The following is a 13,092-nucleotide window of genomic DNA, read 5'->3' as shown; positions in this document are numbered from 1 at the left end:
ACGGGATTGGCCTGAAACGTGTGCATTTTGCTTGGCTTGCTTTCAGACAGAAAGGGGGGGTACGCTTTGGCAGTCTCTTGCTCATAATGAAGGCTTGAGGCTGGACAGATCAACACCAGCCTCTCCTGCTCCCTTCTTTAGAAGAAGAAGAGTTTGGATTTATATCCCCCCTTTCTCTCCTGCAGGAGACTCAAAGGGGCTTACAATCTCCTTGCCCCTCCCTGCCCTCCCCACAACAAACACCGTATGAGGTGGGTGGGGCTGAGAGAGCTCCAAGAAGCTGTGACTAGCCCAAGGTCACCCAGCTGGCGTGTGTGGGAGTGTACAGGCCAGGGGTAGGGAACCTTTAACACTCAAAGAGCCATTTGGACCCGTTTTCCACGGGAAAAGAAAACAATGGGAGCCGCAAATAATTTTTGACATTTAAAATAAAGATAACACTGTTTATATTGGGTTTTTTTTACCTTTTACTCCACTCATTCTGAGAAGCGCATGGATGCACCCGCCCTGCTGCCTGCAGGGTGGGCAAGGATGGGGCCAGCGGCTCAGCCTTGCCGGCCGCCGGGAAACTGCCCGCCCCACTCGAACAAGGCAGGCAAGAAGGGAAACCTGCGGCGCTGCCCAGCCGGCCGCGGGCAATTGGTGCGCCCGCCCTGCTGCCTGCAGGGCGGGCAAGGATGAAGCCGGCGGCTCGGCTCGTGGAGCCGCAGTGCAAGGGCAGAAGAGCCGCATGCGGATCTCGAGCCGCAGGTTCCCTACCCCTGGTACAGGCTAATCTGAATTCCCCAGATAAGCCTCCACAGCTCAGGCGGCAGAGCTGGGAATCAAACCCGGTTCCTCCAGATTAGATACACGAGCTCTTAACCTCCTACGCCACTGCTGCTCTCTTTAGGGACTGTTTGACATCAGGGGGCGACCCAGTGGTGGAATTCTCAGCAGCCAAGATCCACGGTGGCCACAAAAAATAGCAGGTGCAGACCACTGCAGCAGACAGAGACGTGTCAGTGCACGACTGTTTCCCAAAACAGCACCCCTCTCCTTCATTCTCTTCCACTCTGCTTGGCAACGGCTAGCAAGATGTCACGATGCTAGGCAGCCCCCCTTCTAAAGGAACCTTCTAAAGGAGAAGGTTGTCACAGGACAGGGAAACCCACAATGCCTTTATTGGCATCAGTATGGGCGTGGGAAGGAAGCACTCTGATGTGCAGCTGCTGATTTTGGGGGCGGCCGCACTTGCACACGCAATGTTTAAAGCAGGGGTCTTCAAACTATGGCCCTCCAGATGTTCATAGACTACAATTCCCATGAGCCCTACCACTTGGTCATGCTGGCAGGGGCTGATGGGAATTGTAGTCCACGAACATCTGGAGGGCCATAGTTTGAAGACCCCTGGTTTAAAGGCAGGTTTTGCTACTGCACAAGTCGAGATGCTCAGGCTAAAGAACTCCTTGCCCGTGAGCCGGGCCGGTTTCAGGTGTGTGGGGGCCTTGGGCAGAGCCCCCCTGTCTCGTGCCTCCTTTCCCACCCTCTGCCCCTGCTCACAAGCCCCCCTCCCCCAATTCACAGATGCCTGCCCCACCCGCAGGCCCCTCCCTGACACTGGTGTGTGGAGTCTCACAAGGAGCAATCCTCCGTCCGATTTGTTTAACCTCCACATGTGCCCTCCTGCCAAGTTGATCTGGAGCTTGGGGCTGGGTTGCCATCAGTATGCTGATGACGCCCAGCTATGTCTGTTGACGGATGGCCAGCTGGACGCCGCCCCAGATATTTTGGCCAGCTGCGTGGAGACTCTGGTGCGATGGCTGAAGCAGAGCCGGCTAAAGCTAAATCTGTTGAAGACAGAGGTCCTGTGGTTGAGTCAGGGAGATCTGGACGGAGTGGCCACCTCCTGACTCTTGAAGAAGAAGAGTTTTGATTTATACCCCACCTTCCTCTCCTGTAAGGAGACTCAAGGTGGCTGACAAGCTCCTTTCCCTTCCTCTCCCCACAACAGACACCTTGCGAAGCAGGTGGGGCTGAGAGAGTCCTGAGGGAACTGTGACTAGCTCAAGGTCACCCAGCAGGAATGTAGGAGTGCGGAAACACATCTGGTTTACCAGATAAGCCTCTGTCAGGTGGAGGAGTAGAGAATCAAATCCGGTTCTCCAGATTAGAATCTACCTGTTCTTAACCACTGCACCACGCTGGATCTCTTGTAAGGTGTACATATAACACCCTATGCTGAGGAATCTTGATCATTGATACCCTCTCAGCAGGAACAGGCCAGAGAATTATCTCCAGGAGCGTCCCAAGGCAAAGTATATGCTCTTCCCCCTTCTGTCCCCCAGGGGTGGAACGCAGGGCCTGCTCCTGGGGACTCCCGCGCTCTGGTGAACACCTCTCGCACTCCACCTGGAGCGCTGGCGCACTCCCCCCCACACCTTACGCTTACGCCAATTGCTGTCCCCCCCCCCCCCCTACATCCAGGAACGACATCCCAAAGCAGCCGGTCTTCGCCTTACCTTCATGTCCAGGATCTTCTGAAAGGTGTCTGTGCTGAAGTCCGCCAGGAGCTTGATGTAGTTGTCCACAAACACCACCAGGGGCTCGTGGGGCGCCATCACAACCTACAGGGACAGACAGCTGCGTGTCACAAGCAAGGCCTTCGGGAGGATGGCAGTCAAGGCCAGAAAAGGTCTCCCCAAGTTTGGGCACCACAGCGGCACCTCTTCTGCTCAAAGAACGAGAAGTGAGAAATCAGGGAGGGACCCCGAGGGAAAACCCAAGGGATTTATACCCCCACCTTTCTCTCCTGTAAGGAGACTCAAGGTAGCTTAAAACCTCCTTCACCTTCCTCTCCCCACAACAGACACCTGGTGAGGCAGGTGGGGCTGAGAAAGTCCTGAGAGAACTGTGACTGGCCCAAGGTTGAAGCTATTGGTTTCCCCTTGGAATCACTCCTTATGCTCACAAAGATGGAAGCCTTCAGACTAGTTAAGAATAAGCTCTTGGATCTTGATTTTCATAATTTGACTCGTGCTGCCAAGACAACCTGTTCTCCGACTACATTATTAATCCCATGTGAGCGTGGAATTATGGCAGCATATCTTCGTCTGCTGATTAATCCCACCCAGAGGAGAGCCTTGGCGACTGCAAGATGTAATGTGCTGCCATCAGCTCTGCTGGAGGGAAGATTTAAGAATATGGAACATTCTAAAAGAGTTTGTTCATGTGATAGGACTACGGTTGAAACACTTGACCATTCTCTGTTTCTATGCCCTAAATACAACAAGATACGCATGAAATACACGAATTCCATTTTCTTGCAGTGTTCTCAGTGGCATGAGTGTTATAAGATACCCAATCTCCTGAACGGCTCTGATGGGCTCTTTTGTGAAACTGTTGCAAATGTTATACTGGAAATTAGTAATTTTAACTGTATTTCTTAACCTTGTTTTGTTTTAAATTTTTGTCCTGTTTTATATGCCAATAAAGGCTTGTGTTGTGTTGTGTGTTGTGTGTGACTGGCCCAAGGTCATTTAGCAGGAATGCAGGAGTGCGGAAACACATCTGGTTCACCAGATAAGCCTCTGCCACTCAGGTGGAGCAGCAGGGAATCAAACCCGGTTCTCCAGATCAGAATCCACCTGCTCTCAACCACTACACCACGCTGGCTCTATAGACAGGAAAGGGCTCAACTGCTCCTTGGCCTCCCTTCCACAGCTTCGACCTCAGATTCTGCAAGTAGATTGGCTTTCCCTCAACAACAGCCACTCTCAAACGGCTCCACCATTAGCCAGTTGGTTTCCGCCACTCCAACGTTGGTCTGCTCAGAACTCCCCTGCCCACTGTTCTCGAGTGGAGTGGTCAGAGGATCGTGGCCACTGGTAGACGTGCCCAAGCGCCCCCGCCCAATTCCATTTGAGAAGAAGCTGAGTTACCTTGAGGATCATCTCGGCCCGGGTCATGCCCTTCACCACGATCTTGGTGTAGCTGGCGGGGGCCTTCCTCACCACCTGGGACCCGATGGACGGCAGGTCGAGAAGGACCATCTTCAGAGAGTGGGTGTCCAGCAGCAGCTAGGCGAGATGGAAGGTGTGGTTGAAAGAAGGACACCACGTCTCGCCTTGCGTAGAAGGCACACTCTACCTCCCGGCCTCCCAATCCTGGGCTAGAACTTGTCTGATGTTCCCGCTCATGTGAAAGCCACCTGGTATAGCAGTTCATCCATCACCCCCTACCCTTGCCCCGGTCAATATCCCCAGGGTTGCATTTCCATCTGGAATAGATTTGCACGTGCTTTGGGGTTGAGACACCTTGGCTCTTTGGACCCAGAGAAGACTCAGCGGCTTACAGTGTGGTTCAGTTGCCCAGGGGAAGCAGGACTGAGATGTGTATGAATGGAGACCCTCTGGGAATCACAGAGAAGCTGCTCTGAACTCAGGAACATCAAGGTATGGACGCAACAACAGAATTAGTCTCCGGATCCAGTTCAAGGTGTTGGTGTTAACTTTTAAAGCCCTTAAAGGTCTGGGACCCTCATACCTGTGGGACCACCTCTCCCCCTACAACACCCCTGTGCTCCCTTCGGTCTTCCTCTAGGGCAGTGGTGGCGAACCTATGGCACGGGTGCCAGAGGTGGCACTCGGAGCCCTCTCTGTGGGCATGCGCACACAGAGTTCGTCATGTGGGGGATGGAAAATCACCCCCCCACACACACACACATCTAGGTTGGCCTGGGCCACTGAGCACGACGTTCACACACCATGGTGAGCAGGGAGGACTCAGCTGGTGGGCCTGGTGCCTGTGCTCCAGGTGGCTGCTGCGCGAGGGGGGGGGGGGCACAGAGGAGGCAGAGATGCTAGATAGACACAGAGCTGTGTGCATGGGACTTGCTGGAGGCTAGAGCAGGTTGGCCCCTGCTCGAGCGGGTGGGGCAGAGGAAGAGGGAGCCAACTGGTTTTTTCTAAACTAAAACCTCAGTATTCAGGTTAAATTGCCGTGTTGGCACTTTGCGATAAATAAGTGGGGTTTGGGTTGCAATTTGGGCACTCGGTCTCAAAAAGGGTCGCCATCACTGCTCTAGGGCAGTGGTGGCAAACCTATGGCACTCCAGATGTTCATGGACTACAATTCCCGCCAGCCCCTGCCAGCATGCCCAATTGGCAATGGGGCTAACTGGCCATGCTGGCAGGGGCAGATGGGAATTGTAGTCCATGAACATCTGGATTGCCATAGGTTCGCCACCACGGCTCTAGGGGACTCTTGAGGGTGCCCACCCCAGGAGGACTTGGTTAGCTGCCCCCAGGAGAAGGGCCTTCTCAGTTGTGACCCCTACTCTGTGGAATGCACTCTCAGAGGACACCAGCCCCCTGCCTGACTTGTTTTAGTTTCCACAGGGCACGCAAGGCCAAATTGTGTAGACTGGCCTTTGGATTATAATCCACAAGTCTGGAGTGTTTCATTGGTGGGATGGCAAATATATTAACAGTTTAATATTTTACTGTTAATATTTTCTATTTGTTACCGGTTTTTACTCATTTAAACTATTTTAATGTTATAAGATGCCACAAGACCCTTTATTTTGTTGTTCTGGTCGTTGACCGTAAATAAATGATTTGGATTTGGATTTGGGTGAGTGGCAGCTAACGCATCAAATAAATACATATATTTTTTAAAAGAAAAAGAAGAGTTGGATTTATATCGCCCCCTTTCTCTTCTGTAAGGAGACTCAAAGGGGCTCACAAACTCCTTGCCCTTCCCCCCTCATAACAAACACCCTGTGAAGTAGGTGGGGCTGAGAGAGCTCCGAGAAGCTGTGACTAGCCCAAGGTCACCCAGCTGGCATGTGTGGGAGTGTACAGGCTAATCTGAATTCCCCAGACAAGCCTCCACAGCTCAGGCGGCAGAGCTGGGAATCAAACCCAGTTTCTCCAGATTAGAGTACACCTCCTCTTAACCACTACGCCACTGCTGCGTAGGTCTGATACTTCTAGGTCTGGTACCATCTGGCCGCTGGACACTGAAATGGAGGCTGGGGGTCAAGGAAGGACAACAATTGTGCCCTACCCCTGCGTCCAATAGACCCCATTTAGCTGTGCTTGGAATTTATCTCTTCCCTGGATTCCAGGAGCCCAGATTCTTCTCTGGCGTTGCCAGGCCAAGATTCACAGGAGGCCCAAACCCATCGATCTCACCAAATCCAAAGAGTGGAGAACACTGCTATTTCTCTCTCCCACATACTCGCTCACAGAGACAGCGCGCACACTCCCCTCTCAGCTTAGAAAGTGCAGGATAGGAGAACAGCTAACAAACGGCTCCAATCCAGTCGTCTTTTTAAAGTACAGAGAATATTCTGGTTACTGGCTTTAAAAATGCTCTGTTTGGTAGGAAATGTTCAGTGTGGACCCTCAGGAACCGATGAAATTTGCTCCACGTGCCAAGGGGGAACGGCGCTTTGGCTAATCGAAACCAAATGCCAAGAGGAGTTAGAATTTGTGTTTTTCCCCCATGAAAGGGGAGGGAGGGATTACATTTCATTTCACAGATGTGGAATTTGTGCACAGACTTGTCTCTCGTGAAGTACCTTGGGGGCAGGAAGCACCCAAGACATCACTCTGGAACACTCCCCATTGGGCGAGACCCGACGTCCCCATTCTCCCCCCACCAATCACAACCAGAGCCGCACGGAAGCAGCCACAGTTGGGATTGACAGCTGGCTGGAAGGAGCCTCTCAGTCGCTTCCCTGCACAAAGGCTGGTGGGATTGCGCGGGGATATATTTTGCAATGGGGTCAACAGGTGCAGCCCGTGAATGTGGATCTGGGAGATCTCAACTTGGCATAATTTTCACGACGCAACCACACCGAACAGAATGATGGGAGTGTCTGGCCTGATGCTCCACAGGGCAACAGCCTCCCTGGGTCAATCAGCCCGTGCTCAGCTCATAGTCACCGATGCAGGGCTTGTGCAGGCAAAACTATAGGTGGATGAGGCCTTCTACATTACATGCACCCTCAAACCACCGCAGCACCAGACCACACAAAAGGACACTCTCTATGTTGATTCAACTCAGGATAAGAGTGTTACCAACAGAAATTGTGTTGAAGGAAAAAGCCAGAGGAGATCGCAAGAGTATGAGAGACTCAGAGGTAGGATCCAGCAGGTTCTCACCAGTTCCCGAGAGTGTGTGCTGAGAGTGGGTGTGTGCCGAGAGGGGGTTACTAATTGGGTCCACTTTTCCATCTCCACGCCCTCGCCTCCCCGAGAGGCATCCTGCCTTTGAACGTGAACTGCTGCTGTTGTGCTTTGGTCACATAATGAGAAGACAAGACACAAATGCTAAGAAAAGTTGGACGCAGCAGGAAACGAGGAAGACCCAACATGAGATGGATTGGTTGTTGTGGGTTTTCCGGGCTGTGTGGCCGTGGTCTGGTGGATCTTGTTCCTACTGTTTTGCCTGCATCAGTGGCTGGCATCTTCAGAGGTATATCACAGAGGGAAGTCTGTCATATACTGAAGTCTGTTACATACAGTATGAGATGGATTGATTAAATGAAGGAAGCCACAGTTCTTAATCTGCAAGACCCAGGCAAAGCTTTTAACGATCGGACATCTGGGAGGATATTAATTCAGAGGGTCGTCATTTAGTCAGAAACAACCCGATGGCACTTCACGCACACCCACACTTTAACACTGACGACCCGAGGCTGGGGAAATCCAACCAGAAATCAGCCTGGTCGCCTCCTCTTTCGAACCTGTCCCAGCTGGCTTTTGATCAGTGCTCTGCCGCTAGCCCCTTCCCCCGCACCCCCACCCAGGTTTCTTTTGGAGCCTCACCTGTTCTGCCCCAACCATGCTGATCGGCTTGCACTTGAAGAGGTGGTTGATGAACTTGGGGATAAAAGAGCTGCAGGGAAGAATAAAACAATTAATGGCATGCAGAGGTGTACTGGGGGTGCCTCCCGCCCCCCCCCCCCAAAAAAAATTAAGTGGGTGGTCCCCAGATTGAGGTGGGGGGGGAATGGCAGAACTACTGGATTGGCAGCTGGCTTCCAAAAGTGAACAGCTGTAGAGATCTGGCAACACATTTTTCTTGGTCCCAAAACCAGATTACCCCACATGTTGTGTAATTAACTTATAGAACTCACTGTCACAAGACACTGTGACAGCCAGCTATTGCTTTGGAGGGCGTGCGTGCTTAGAAAGAAGGGAGAAGGAAAAGACATTCACAGCAGATGCTGATGGGGCCTATTAAAATGGAGCCTCCACCATCAGAGGCAGTATGCCTCTAAATGCCAGTTGCTGGAGTCAAAACACAGCAGTTGCATGTGCTCAGAGGACCACGAGGGATGGCAAACTCATGTGTTGTGGTACTTTTCTTCATGAACTTTTATTTATTTATTTATTTTTGAGGCTTTTATACCGCCCCATCCCCGAAGGGCTCTGGGCGGTGTAGAACAAATAAAAGCAACAATATAGGGTAAGTAAAAACATTAAAAAGCAGCAACAATTAAACAACAATTATCAAGAGAATGAAAATATAAATGGGGTCCAACATCTTAATTTTAAAATTCCCTCCCCACCCCCCCCCAAAGGGAGGCATGGTGGCCTCATTAGATGACAAATGACCCAGTTGTCAGGGTCGGACGAGGGCCAAACAGGGAGGAACTGATGGAGATGTGACACCACCCTGTGTTTCATGGGGACAATTGTCTTTTGAAGGTCTTTATTGCACAGATGTTTATGTGAAAACAGCAAATGGGCCATCTAGGGATGCATCCTGTTTCCTGCAGTGGCCAAGGAGAAGACCCAGAAGGCCCCACGAGGGAGAAGCCAAAGTGTCCTCTTGTTTTTGCCCCATCGACTGGAATGCAAAGGTATGCTGCTTCTGAAAATGGCAGTTCCATTAGCCAGTGGTGGACTTATCCCTCTTTCATAACTATGCCGACTCCCTTTCTGAACCTTATCAAAGCCAATGACTATCACGTTATTATGTCCTGAGGACATGAGAGTTCCATAGGTTAAGGCTACAGGATGCACGTTCATTCTCTCTCGTGCTGGTCCTGAGTCCCCCTCCGGGTTCAACACATTCAGAGGCAGCAATGACATTTCCCAGAAGACTTTGCAAACGGAGCAGCCACTCACTTGGCAAACTTGATGCAGAACTGGGTGAAGTACTTGCGGGTGGAGGCCAGGTTGTCGCGGATGATGGGGACGTTCTGCTTGATATGTAGGATCACGGAGGTGACATACGGGCTCTGGTCGCCCACGTGCTCCACGTTCTGCCACTGCATCTGCAGGGATTAAGAAGATATTAGTGCAGGGTTGGCGGCACGCACCTGAAGCTCGAGCAATGGTCAAGGAGACCATGGCAGGAGTCCAGCTCACCCACCTGGCTGGACTTTCAAGAGCCACGTTGCCCAGATAGTTTTTATTCCTCAGGTAATTTTGCTGACCTTAACATGGAAGATTTCTGAGCAGGCAAAGGACAGGCAAGCAGATTTAAAGGACAGTCCCAGGTACCAGAGGGGAAACATTCCCCGCCTTTATCTTCACAACAATCTGGCTACTGGCTGGTTGTTATCCAACCAGCTGAGGCTGAGAAATGGTAACAGGTCTAAAGTCACTCAGTGGCCAAGCAGAGCTTTAAACTCAGGGCTCCCCAACTTGACTCTAACAGGGCCTATTATCTAAGACAGCTAACATGGAACCTCCGTGTACAATAGCAGCCTATCTGGGACTATCAGAAGTTGAGGGCAACCACCCCTTCCCTCACAGACGCTGCCTGGACTTCCAGGATGGAAGAGGGGGAGGAGAGACACGTGGTCAAGCAAATATCTCTGGCGGTCAAACTGTGTGGCTTTCCCGAGTCCTCCCCTCTAAGCCCGGGGCTCCACCTTGCTCATGGCCGTGAGGGCAGGGTCGCAGGCAGCATCCAAGTCCTGCACCAGGAGCGCGATGCTGTTGGAGATCACTCTGAAGGGAAACAAGAAAAGAGAGAATCTCATTTCAGACAGGGTAGCTGCAGCCTCCAGTGCCTCAGAGCTGGGATTCCCCCCGCCCCGCCATCCCAAATGGCACAGTCCCTTCAGCCACCTCATGCTCCTGGGAACATGAGCCAGGCCATGAGCTGGGACAGGGGGGACGAAGGGGGGAGGGTCTATGGTCTAGGTTAGACTGGCCCATTATGCATGGAGTGTTTCCCTTGGGGCTCTTTGCTCCGCAGCGGAGTCTCCTTGCATTTCTCTGTTTACAGTGTATAATCAGCCACTGTCCCCCTTCATGACTCTGACTCCTTCCTCCTCCTCCTTCACAGACATTACTATAACTGCCCCCCTTAAAACCACACAAGATATTTACAAGTGAAGGGTTGTGATGTAAGAACATAGGAACATATGAACAAGCCAGCTGGATCAGACCAGAGTCCATCTGGTCCAGCACTCTGCTACTCGCAGTGGGCCACCAGGTGCCTTTGGGAGCTCACATGCAGGATGTGAAAGCAAGGGCCTTCTGCGGCTGTTGCTCCCAAGCACCTGGTCTGCTAAGGCATTGGCAACCTCAGATCAAGGAGGATCAAGATTGGTAGCCATAAATCGACTTCTCCTCCATAAATATGTCCAAGCCCCTTTTAAACCTAACCAGGTGAGTGGCCATCACCACCTCCTGTGGCAGCATATTCCAAACACCAATCACACGTTGCGTGAAGAAGTGTTTCCTTTTATTAGTCCTAATTCTTCCCCCCCAGCATTTTCAATGTATGCCCCCTGGTTCTAGTATTGTGAGAAAGAGAGAAAAATTTCTCTCTTGTAGTGGGTATAAATACCTGTCACTGTACAGGATGTGAATTTTGGTTGATGGGCAGGGGCACAGCCCTTCAGAGGGGCCTGCCACACAGTCCAGATGATTCCCCCACCTCACAAATTGCTCAACATGGAGGGAAAAGGAAACTCATGACAAGGCACCATCTACTCTTTTATTTTCTAATTAAGGATGTCAACCTTCCTTCCAGGACTGCCGAAATCACTTCTGACAGGGCCACCGACATACAACTATGCTGCCCCTCTGGCCTCGTCTCAACATGTCCGCCACAACCCGTCAAAGTCTCGAGCAGAACGCAGTCCTTAATGGAAACATCACTCCGCGTCTCCTTCAATTTCCCCTTCGGGCGGCTCAACGTTAACTCAGCCGACAGCTTTGTCAAAAGTGAGCCAGGGAAGTGCGACGCGTCGGCTCGTCTTGGCAACAGAAGGGGGGACGTGGAAGGGAGACGAGGATTCCCCGCTGGAGCAGAAACACTCGGGGCTCACTGGAGCTGACCCATCGGGCTCGCCGCTTCGCTTTCAGTGCCACACCATTGGCTCAACACAACGGCCACTGCTCAACACCCCGGTTCTACTGCTTGACACCCCAGGAGCAGCAGTGGCGTAGGAGGTTAAGAGCTCATGTATCTAATCTGGAGGAACCGGGTTTGATTCCCAGCTCTGCCGCCTGAGCTGTGGAGGCTTATCTGGGGAATTCAGATTAGCCTGTACACTCCCACACACGCCAGCTGGGTGACCTTGGGCTAGTCACAGCTTCTCGGAGCTCCCTCAGCCCCACCTAACTCACAGGGTGTTTGTTGTGAGGGGGGGAAGGGCAAGGAGATTGTAAGCCCCTTTGAGTCTCCTGCAGGAGAGAAAGGGGGGATATAAATCCAAACTCTTCTTCTTCTTCTAAGATGGGATTTGGGGAGGGGGATTTACATTGGCCCATCCCAACCCACTAAGACACCTGCACAAGGCAGGGAAGGACAGCTATTATGGGGCACCTCTCTGTCTTTAAAACATCCCCTGTCCCCAGAGCAAAAGCAAACCACATCTCTGAGCATCTCTGGAGAAAAAGTAAACTTGGCAGCCACATGTCTGAGAACCTCAGGTGACAGAAAGGGGCGCAAGGGGTGCCTAACCATGCATTCACACACACAAGGGCTCTCCCCGTGTCATGAATTCATACCGGTGTTTCCCATAGCAGTCTCATCCACACATCCGAGGTGTGTATTTAATGGTTTCATAGCTGTTCCTTTATTCTAAGGTAGGGGTGTCCAACTCTACCCCCCAGATGTTCATGCTTGCAGGCACTGATGGGAATCGTAGTCCATGAACATCTGGGGGGGCAGAGTTGGACACCCCTGTTCTAAGGCCATACGTGCAGTGGTGGGATTCAAATAATTTAGCAATCGGTTCCGGTGGTGGGATTCAAAAAATTTAACAACCGGTTCTGTCGAAGGGGTGCGAACCGGCTGAATCCCACCACTGCATACGTGTCAAGACACGATATGTCAGTGATGGCGAACCTTTTCGAGATCGAGTGCCCAAATTTCAACCCAAAGCCCACTTATTTATCGCGAAGTGCCAACACGGCAATTTAACCTGAATACTGAGGTTTTAGTTTAGAAAAAAATGGTTGGCTCTGAGACGTGCGTTACTCGGGAGTAAGCTTGGTGGAAGTCGGTGGCTTTGCTTTGAAGCAACCGGGCAACTCTTCCAATGGGTGAATCACGACCCTAGGAGGGTTTGCTCAGAAGCAAGCCCCATTGCCAGCAACCGAGCTTACTCCCAGGTAAAGGATCGCGCTTTAGTTCTTCGCATGAAAATCAGTGGGGTTTAACAGCGCTTAACAGGGTTATCTACACTGCTTCCCCAAAACTAGGTCTTAGGTTTAATGCTAATAATCGAGCCCAGTGGCCCAGGCCAGCCTAGATGTGTGGGGGGGGGGCGGGCACTCTGTTTGCACGTGCCCACAGAGAGGGCTCTGAGTGCCACCTCTGGCACCCGTGCCATAGGTTCGCCACCACTGCGATATGTGAATTGGGTCTTTCGATGGAAAGGCAAATCGGTCGGCTCCCCCATTTTCGCCTCGTGGCCGGCACCAGCTCTTCCACCCACCAGTATACCCAAGACCTGCAGAAAAACACATAAGCACAAACCCGCCCCCAGAATGAGACCAGCCGCTTCAAACTCACTGGCTGAAGGTGTCCATTTCTCCCATCAGGTTGATCCTTTCCACCAGGTTGGAGTCCACTTTCTCCTTGAGCTTCTCTTCAAGCTGTTGGGGAGGGAAAAACAACAGGGAA

General features: G+C 51.8%; 1 protein-coding gene across 1 annotated transcript in view; it reads right to left on the bottom strand.

The window, feature by feature from the left end:
• VPS53 (VPS53 subunit of GARP complex) overlaps positions 1–13,092 on the bottom strand; it is a 59,107-nt gene that overhangs the window by 2,811 nt on the left and 43,204 nt on the right. The window contains exons 16-21 of the mRNA XM_048519175.1: positions 12,982–13,064; positions 9,878–9,956; positions 9,126–9,274; positions 7,818–7,887; positions 3,921–4,058; positions 2,502–2,606 (exon numbers count right to left, since the gene is read on the bottom strand). Of these exons, the coding sequence (XP_048375132.1) occupies positions 2,502–2,606; positions 3,921–4,058; positions 7,818–7,887; positions 9,126–9,274; positions 9,878–9,956; positions 12,982–13,064 (624 nt within the window). The remainder of the gene's footprint in view (positions 1–2,501; positions 2,607–3,920; positions 4,059–7,817; positions 7,888–9,125; positions 9,275–9,877; positions 9,957–12,981; positions 13,065–13,092) is intronic.

The sequence above is a fragment of the Sphaerodactylus townsendi genome, linkage group LG16, assembly GCF_021028975.2.
Source record: "Sphaerodactylus townsendi isolate TG3544 linkage group LG16, MPM_Stown_v2.3, whole genome shotgun sequence".
In the NCBI taxonomy this organism is placed as follows: domain Eukaryota; kingdom Metazoa; phylum Chordata; class Lepidosauria; order Squamata; family Sphaerodactylidae; genus Sphaerodactylus; species Sphaerodactylus townsendi.
Note: the sequence above shows the minus strand (reverse complement) of the source record. Positions and strands in the feature narration are given on the sequence as shown.